The sequence below is a fragment of the Lithobates pipiens genome, unplaced genomic scaffold (genome assembly GCF_037356315.1).
Source record: "Lithobates pipiens isolate NorthernLeopardFrog02 unplaced genomic scaffold, aLitPip1_a1.2 Scaffold_27, whole genome shotgun sequence".
NCBI classification, from domain to species: Eukaryota; Metazoa; Chordata; class Amphibia; order Anura; family Ranidae; genus Lithobates; species Lithobates pipiens.
The window spans coordinates 227,821,750-227,829,736 of NW_027507788.1; the positions used below are offsets into that span (position 1 = coordinate 227,821,750).

General features: G+C 68.6%; 1 protein-coding gene across 1 annotated transcript in view; it reads right to left on the minus strand.

The window, feature by feature from the left end:
* Positions 1-7,023, minus strand: part of NOL9 (nucleolar protein 9) — a gene marked incomplete in the record, with an annotated part of 29,997 nt that extends 22,974 nt beyond the window's left edge. The window contains 3 exon segments of the mRNA XM_077458341.1: positions 1,027-1,246; positions 6,733-6,909; positions 6,911-7,023. Coding sequence (XP_077314467.1) covers positions 1,027-1,246; positions 6,733-6,909; positions 6,911-6,961 — 448 coding nt within the window.
* Between the last annotated feature and the right edge of the window lie 964 nt (positions 7,024-7,987).

The window sequence follows — 7,987 nt, forward strand, 5'->3', positions numbered from 1 at the left end:
ATAACGAAATGCATTGAGTTGCTGCCATGTGATTGGCTGTTTAGTAGATTGCTTGGTGTAACAAACTGGTGTACCTAATAAAGTGTCTGGTGAGTGCGTACGTAATTATTTCACCGGGGGGGGGGGGGGGGGCACGCTCGCTGCCAGCGGGCCACTTCTGCTGTGATTATTCACAATAGACAGCAGTCAGCGGGTGCTCTGAACTCCGTCCGCCGGCACCCGATGATCACTAAGCAGAGACAGAGCGGCACTCTGCATATGTAAACAAGGCAGATCTCCGCTCTGACAGGGGATCCAGTGATGGATTGTGTGTCCTTATAAAGCCAGGAATTAAATCCATCTCTCCCCCTAGTAAAAGCATCTCCCACTGTACATAAACACTGGCTAGGCACAGTTCACCCTTTGATCGCCCAAGATCTTTAAACCCTTCCCTGTCAGTGTCACCAGTAGTGACAGTGCATATTTTTAGCACTGATCACCATATTAGTGTCATTTGTTCCCACAAAGTGTCTGATTGTCCGCCGCAGTAACCCTGTCCCACTACAAGTTGCTGATCGCCGCCAATACAAAGAAAAACATCCCATAGTTTGTAGACGGTATAACTTTTGCAAACAATATACGCTTATTGGGATTATTTTTTTATCAAAAATATGTAGCAGAATACATATTGACCTACATTGATGAAAAAATTCGATTTTTTTCTACTTTTTTATTGATTATGTTTTATAGCAGAAAGTAAACTTTTCTTCAAAAAAGTTTCTATTTTGTATTCATAGCGCAAAAAATAAAAACCGCCGAGGTGATCAAATATCACCAAAAGAAATCTCTATTTGTGGGAAAAATAAAAATAAATGTTTGTGTACAAAGTCACACAACCGCGCAATTGCCAGCTAAACCGACCCAGTGCCGTACTGCAAAAAAATGGCCTGGTCATGAAAGGGGTGGGGGGGTAAATCTTCACAGAGGGCAAGTAGTTATCAGCTCTTTATTGTAGAAATAAACAGGTATGACAGGCTGTTCTCTTACCCAGAGAGAGATATCCTCGCAGTGACACCACGGCCTCCCTGCGGTTCTCCTTGCGACTATTCTGCGTTTTCTTTGGTCGCAGTGCTGTGATGGTGAGTGGAGAGTGAGTATTCGGGGAGAAGACTTCATATGGGGTTTGGTTGGAATTGATGGTCAGGCCGAGGACTTCCACACTTCCATAGAGACACGTCACCAGACACTTCCCGGAGAAGGTCAGCTTCTACAAGACAAAATAAAATGTCACACACCGCCACTCGTGGGGAGGACGCTGGAACTTGTAGTCCCCCGGAGGGGGGGGGGGGGGCGGGCGCTGGGACCTGTAGTTCCCCCCGGAGGGGGGGCGGCGCTGGGACCTGTAGTTCCCCCCGGAGGGGGGGCGCGCTGGGACATGTAGTTCCCCCCGGAGGGGGGGCGCGCTGGGACATGTAGTTCCCCCCGGAGGGGGGGCGCGCTGGGACATGTAGTTCCCCCCGGAGGGGGGGCGCGCTGGGACATGTAGTTCCCCCCGGAGGGGGGGCGCGCTGGGACATGTAGTTCCCCCGGAGGGGGCGCGCTGGGACATGTAGTTCCCCCGGAGGGGGCGCGCTGGGACCTGTAGTCCCCCGGAGGGGGGGGCGCGCGCTGGGACCTGTAGTCCCCCGGAGGGGGGGGCGCGCGCTGGGACCTGTAGTCCCCCGGAGGGGGGGGGGGGCGCGCTGGGACCTGTAGTCCACCGGAGGGGGGGGCGCGCTGGGACCTGTAGTCCCCCGGAGGGGGGGGGGCGCGCTGAGCCCTGTAGTCCCCGGAGGGGGGGTGGCGCGCTGGACCTGTAGTCCCCCGGAGGGGGGGTGGCGCGCTGGGACCTGTAGTCCCCCGGAGGGGGGGGTGGCGCGCTGGGACCTGTAGTCCCCCGGAGGGGGGGTGGCGCGCTGGGACCTGTAGTCCCCCGGAGGGGGGGGTGGCGCGCTGGGACCTGTAGTCCCCCGGAGGGGGGGGTGGCGCGCTGGGACCTGTAGTCCCCCGGAGGGGGGGGGTGGCGCGCTGGGACCTGTAGTCCCCCGGAGGGGGGGTGGCGCGCTGGGACCTGTAGTCCCCCGGAGGGGGGGGTGGCGCGCTGGGACCTGTAGTCCCCAGGAGGGGGGGGGGGGGCGCGCGCTGTGACCTGTAGTCCCCCGGAGGGGGGGGCGCGCGCTGGGACCTGTAGTCCCCCGGAGGGGGGGCGCTGGGACCTGTAGTCCCCCGGAGGAGGGGGGGCGGGCGCTGGGACATGTAGTTCCCCCGGAGGGGGGGCGGGCGCTGGGACATGTAGTTCCCCCCGGAGGGGGGGCGGGCGCTGGGACATGTAGTTCCCCCCGGAGGGGGGGCGGGCGCTGGGACATGTAGTTCCCCCCGGAGGGGGGCGGGAGCTGGGACATGTAGTTCCCCCCGGAGGGGGGGCGGGCGCTGGGACATGTAGTTCCCCCCGGAGGGGGGGCGGGCGCTGGGACATGTAGTTCCCCCCGGAGGGGGGGCGGGCGCTGGGACATGTAGTTCCCCCCGGAGGGGGGGCGGGCGCTGGGACATGTAGTTCCCCCCGGAGGGGGGCGGGCGCTGGGACATGTAGTTCCCCCCGGAGGGGGGCGGGCGCTGGGACATGTAGTTCCCCCCGGAGGGGGGGCGGGCGCTGGGACATGTAGTTCCCCCCGGAGGGGGGGCGGGCGCTGGGACATGTAGTTCCCCCCGGAGGGGGGGCGGGCGCTGGGACATGTAGTTCCCCCCGGAGGGGGGGCGGGCGCTGGGACATGTAGTTCCCCCCGGGGGGGGGCGTGCTGGGACATGTAGTTCCCCCCGGAGGGGGGCGCGCTGGGACATGTAGTTCCACCCGGAGGGGGCGCGCTGGGACATGTAGTTCCCCCCGGAGGGGGCGCGCTGGGACATGTAGTTCCCCCCGGAGGGGGCGCGCTGGGACATGTAGTTCCCCCGGAGGGGGCGCGCTGGGACCTGTAGTCCCCCGGAGGGGGGGGGGGGCGCTGGGACCTGTAGTCCCCCGGAGGGGGGGGGCACGCTGAGCCCTGTAGTCCCCCGGAGGGGGGGTGGCGCGCTGGGACCTGTAGTCCCCCGGAGGGGGGGTGGCGCGCTGGGACCTGTAGTCCCCCGGAGGGGGGGTGGCGCGCTGGGACCTGTAGTCCCCCGGAGGGGGGGTGGCGCGCTGGGACCTGTAGTCCCCCGGAGGGGGGTGGCGCGCTGGGACCTGTAGTCCCCCGGAGGGGGGGGGGGGTGGCGCGCTGGGACCTGTAGTCCCCCGGAGGGGGGGGTGGCGCGCTGGGACCTGTAGTCCCCCGGAGGGGGGGGTGGCGCGCTGGGACCTGTAGTCCCCCGGAGGGGGGGTGGCGCGCTGGGACCTGTAGTCCCCCGGAGGGGGGGGTGGCGCGCTGGGACCTGTAGTCCCCCGGAGTGGGGGGTGGCGCGCTGGGACCTGTAGTCCCCCGGAGGGGGGGGGGCGCGCGCTGGGACCTGTAGTCCCCAGGAGGAGGGGGGGGCGCGCGCTGGGACCTGTAGTCCCCCGGAGGAGGGGGGGCGCGCTGGGACCTGTAGTCCCCCTGAGGGGGGGCGCTGGGACCTGTAGTCCCCCGGAGGAGGGGGGGCGCGCGCTGGGACCTGTAGTCCCCCGGAGGAGGGGGCGCTGGGACCTGTAGTCCCCCGGAGGAGGGGGGGCGCGCGCTGGGACCTGTAGTCCCCCGGAGGAGGGGGGGCGCGCGCTGGGACCTGTAGTCCCCCGGAGGGGGGGGGGGGCGCGCGCTGGGACCTGTAGTCCCCCGGAGGGGGGGGGCGCGCGCTGGGACCTGTAGTCCCCCGGAGGGGGGGGCGCGCGCTGGGACCTGTAGTCCCCAGGAGGGGGGGGGGGGCGCACGCTGGGACCTGTAGTCCCCCGGAGGGGGGGTGGCGCGCTGGGACCTGTAGTCCCCCGGAGGGGGGGTGGCGCGCTGGGACCTGTAGTCCCCCGGAGGGGGGTGGCGCGCTGGGACCTGTAGTCCCCCGGAGGGGGGGTGGCGCGCTGGGACCTGTAGTCCCCCGGAGGGGGGGTGGCGCGCTGGGACCTGTAGTCCCCCGGAGGGGGGGTGGCGCGCTGGGACCTGTAGTCCCCCGGAGGGGGGGGGTGGCGCGCTGGGACCTGTAGTCCCCCGGAGGGGGGGGTGGCGCGCTGGGACCTGTAGTCCCCCGGAGGGGGGGTGGCGCGCTGGGACCTGTAGTCCCCCGGAGGGGGGGGGGGGGGTGGCGCGCTGGGACCTGTAGTCCCCCGGAGGGGGGGGGGGGTGGCGCGCTGGGACCTGTAGTCCCCCCGGAGGGGGGGGTGGCGCGCTGGGACCTGTAGTCCCCCGGAGGGGGGGGTGGCGCGCTGGGACCTGTAGTCCCCCGGAGGGGGGGTGGCGCGCTGGGACCTGTAGTCCCCCGGAGGGGGGGTGGCGCGCTGGGACCTGTAGTCCCCCGGAGGGGGGGTGGCGCGCGCTGGGACCTGTAGTCCCCCGGAGGGGGGGGGGGCGCACGCTGGGACCTGTAGTCCCCCGGAGGGGGGGTGGCGCGCTGGGACCTGTAGTCCCCCGGAGGGGGGGTGGCGCGCTGGGACCTGTAGTCCCCCGGAGGGGGGGGGTGGCGCGCTGGGACCTGTAGTCCCCCGGAGGGGGGGGTGGCGCGCTGGGACCTGTAGTCCCCCGGAGGGGGGGGGGGGTGGCGCGCTGGGACCTGTAGTCCCCCGGAGGGGGGGGGGGGTGGCGCGCTGGGACCTGTAGTCCCCCCGGAGGGGGGGGGGGGTGGCGCGCTGGGACCTGTAGTCCCCCGGAGGGGGGGGGGGGGTGGCGCGCTGGGACCTGTAGTCCCCCGGAGGGGGGGGGTGGCGCGCTGGGACCTGTAGTCCCCCGGAGGGGGGGGTGGCGCGCTGGGACCTGTAGTCCCCCGGAGGGGGGTGGCGCGCTGGGACCTGTAGTCCCCCGGAGGGGGGGTGGCGCGCTGGGACCTGTAGTCCCCCGGAGGGGGGGGGCGCGCGCTGGGACCTGTAGTCCCCCGGAGGGGGGGGGGGGCGCACGCTGGGACCTGTAGTCCCCCGGAGGGGGGGTGGCGCGCTGGGACCTGTAGTCCCCCGGAGGGGGGGTGGCGCGCTGGGACCTGTAGTCCCCCGGAGGGGGGGTGGCGCGCTGGGACCTGTAGTCCCCCGGAGGGGGGGTGGCGCGCTGGGACCTGTAGTCCCCCGGAGGGGGGGTGGCGCGCTGGGACCTGTAGTCCCCCGGAGGGGGGGTGGCGCGCTGGGACCTGTAGTCCCCCGGAGGGGGGGGGTGGCGCGCTGGGACCTGTAGTCCCCCGGAGGGGGGGGGTGGCGCGCTGGGACCTGTAGTCCCCCGGAGGGGGGGGTGGCGCGCTGGGACCTGTAGTCCCCCGGAGGGGGGGGGGGGGTGGCGCGCTGGGACCTGTAGTCCCCCGGAGGGGGGGGGGTGGCGCGCTGGGACCTGTAGTCCCCCGGAGGGGGGGGGGTGGCGCGCTGGGACCTGTAGTCCCCCGGAGGGGGGGGGGGGGTGGCGCGCTGGGACCTGTAGTCCCCCGGAGGGGGGGGGGGGGTGGCGCGCTGGGACCTGTAGTCCCCCGGAGGGGGGGGGGTGGCGCGCTGGGACCTGTAGTCCCCCGGAGGGGGGGGGGGTGGCGCGCTGGGACCTGTAGTCCCCCGGAGGGGGGGGGGGTGGCGCGCTGGGACCTGTAGTCCCCCGGAGGGGGGGGTGGCGCGCTGGGACCTGTAGTCCCCCGGAGGGGGGGGTGGCGCGCTGGGACCTGTAGTCCCCCGGAGGGGGGGTGGCGCGCTGGGACCTGTAGTCCCCCGGAGGGGGGGTGGCGCGCTGGGACCTGTAGTCCCCCGGAGGGGGGGTGGCGCGCTGGGACCTGTAGTCCCCCGGAGGGGGGGTGGCGCGCTGGGACCTGTAGTCCCCCGGAGGGGGGGTGGCGCGCTGGGACCTGTAGTCCCCAGGAGGAGGGGGGGCGCGCGCTGGGACCTGTAGTCCCCCGGAGGGGGGGGGGGGCGCGCTGGGACCTGTAGTCCCCCGGAGGGGGGGCGCTGGGACCTGTAGTCCCCCGGAGGAGGGGGGGCGCGCGCTGGGACCTGTAGTCCCCCGGAGGAGGGGGGGCGCGTGCTGGGACCTGTAGTCCCCCGGAGGAGGGGGGCGCGCGCTGGGACCTGTAGTCCCCCGGAGGGGGGGGGGGGGGCGCGCGCTGGGACCTGTAGTCCCCCGGAGGGGGGGGGGGGCGCGCGCTGGACCTGTAGTCCCCCGGAGGGGGGGGGGCGCGCGCTGGGACCTGTAGTCCCCCGGAGGGGGGGGGGCGCGCTGAGCCCTGTAGTCCCCCGGAGGGGGGGGGGCGCGCTGAGCCCTGTAGTCCCCCGTGGGGGGGGGGGGGGCGCGCTGGGACCTGTAGTCCCCCGTGGGGGGGGGGGGGGGCGCGCTGGGACCTGTAGTCCCCCAGAGGAGGGGACGCGCTGAGACCTGTAGTCCCCCGGAGGAGGGGACGCGCTGAGACCTGTAGTCCCCCGGAGGGGGGACGCTGGGACCTGTAGTCCCCCGGAGGGGGGGGGGGACGCGCTGGGACCTGTAGTACCCCGGAGGGGGGGGATGCTGGGACCTGTAGTCCCCCGGAGGGGGGGACGCGCTGGGACCTGTAGTACCCCGGAGGGGGGGGATGCTGGGACCTGTAGTCCCCCGGAGGGAGACATACCTGTCCGGGGCCCAGTAGCAGGACACACACTCCCTCCTCGGCCAGCACGGCGGACATGGAGGGGGTCGGGCTCTCCTGGGAGGTGGATGGCCGGGACTCGGTGCTCTCCGGGCCGCTCATCTTCTTCTTTCTCTTCGCTCCGACATGCCGCGCCCGCTGTGACCGGCTCTTTCCCGGGGCGGACCTTTAGGACGGCCCCGGAGCGGGCGGGGAACATCCGGGGATCCATCGCTCTGTGTGAGGAGAAGACAGGAGACACTCGGAGCTTTCCCGCTCCTCCTCTACGTCACTAAGACCCGCCCCTCAGCGCCAGCACGTATAATGCGGCATGTGTCGGCGTCACGTGACCCGGAAATGGTGTAGTGTCATATTTTGCTGCCTATCACAGAATGGTGCGGAAGTGACGTTGCCGCCAGAAATTGCGTACTGCGCATGCGCCGTGCGTTCCAAACACTCGCGCCGTGCGTTCCAACATAGTTTCGGCAATACAGTTCAGCGAAACCATCACATAATGTTAAGGAAGTGACGTTACACACAACACAAACACTGGGCCGTGCGTCACACTAATACTTCCCTTGTTACCTAGTAGGTTTTGCATTGCTGGGACTTGTAGTGCCTATCCTGAGCTACATGCTTCAATGTTCAGTGTCCTCATCCTTATCCCCGAGCTTCAATGTTCAGTGTCCTCATCCCTATCCCCGAGCTTCAATGTTCAGTGTCCTCATCCTTATCCCCGAGCTTCAATGTTCAGTGTCCTCATCCCTATCCCCGAGCTTCAATGTTCAGTGTCCTCATCCCTATCCCCGAGCTTCAATGTTCAGTGTCCTCATCCCTATCCCCCTGCTTCAATGTTCAGTGTCCTCATCCTTATCCCCGAGCTTCAATGTTCAGTGTCCTCATCCCTATCCCCCTGCTTCAATGTTCAGTGTCCTCATCCCTATCCCCCTGCTTCAATGTTCAGTGTCCTCATCCTTATCCCCGAGCTTCAATGTTCAGTGTCCTCATCCCTATCCCCCTGCTTCAATGTTCAGTGTCCTCATCCCTATCCCCCTGCTTCAATGTTCAGTGTCCTCATCCTTATCCCCCTGCTTCAATGTTCAGTGTCCTCATCCTTATCCCTGAGCTTCAATGTTCAGTGTCCTCATCCCTATCCCCCTGCTTCAATGTTCAGTGTCCTCATCCTTATCCCCGAGCTTCAATGTTCAGTGTCCTCATCCCTATCCCCCTGCTTCAATGTTCAGTGTCCTCATCCCTA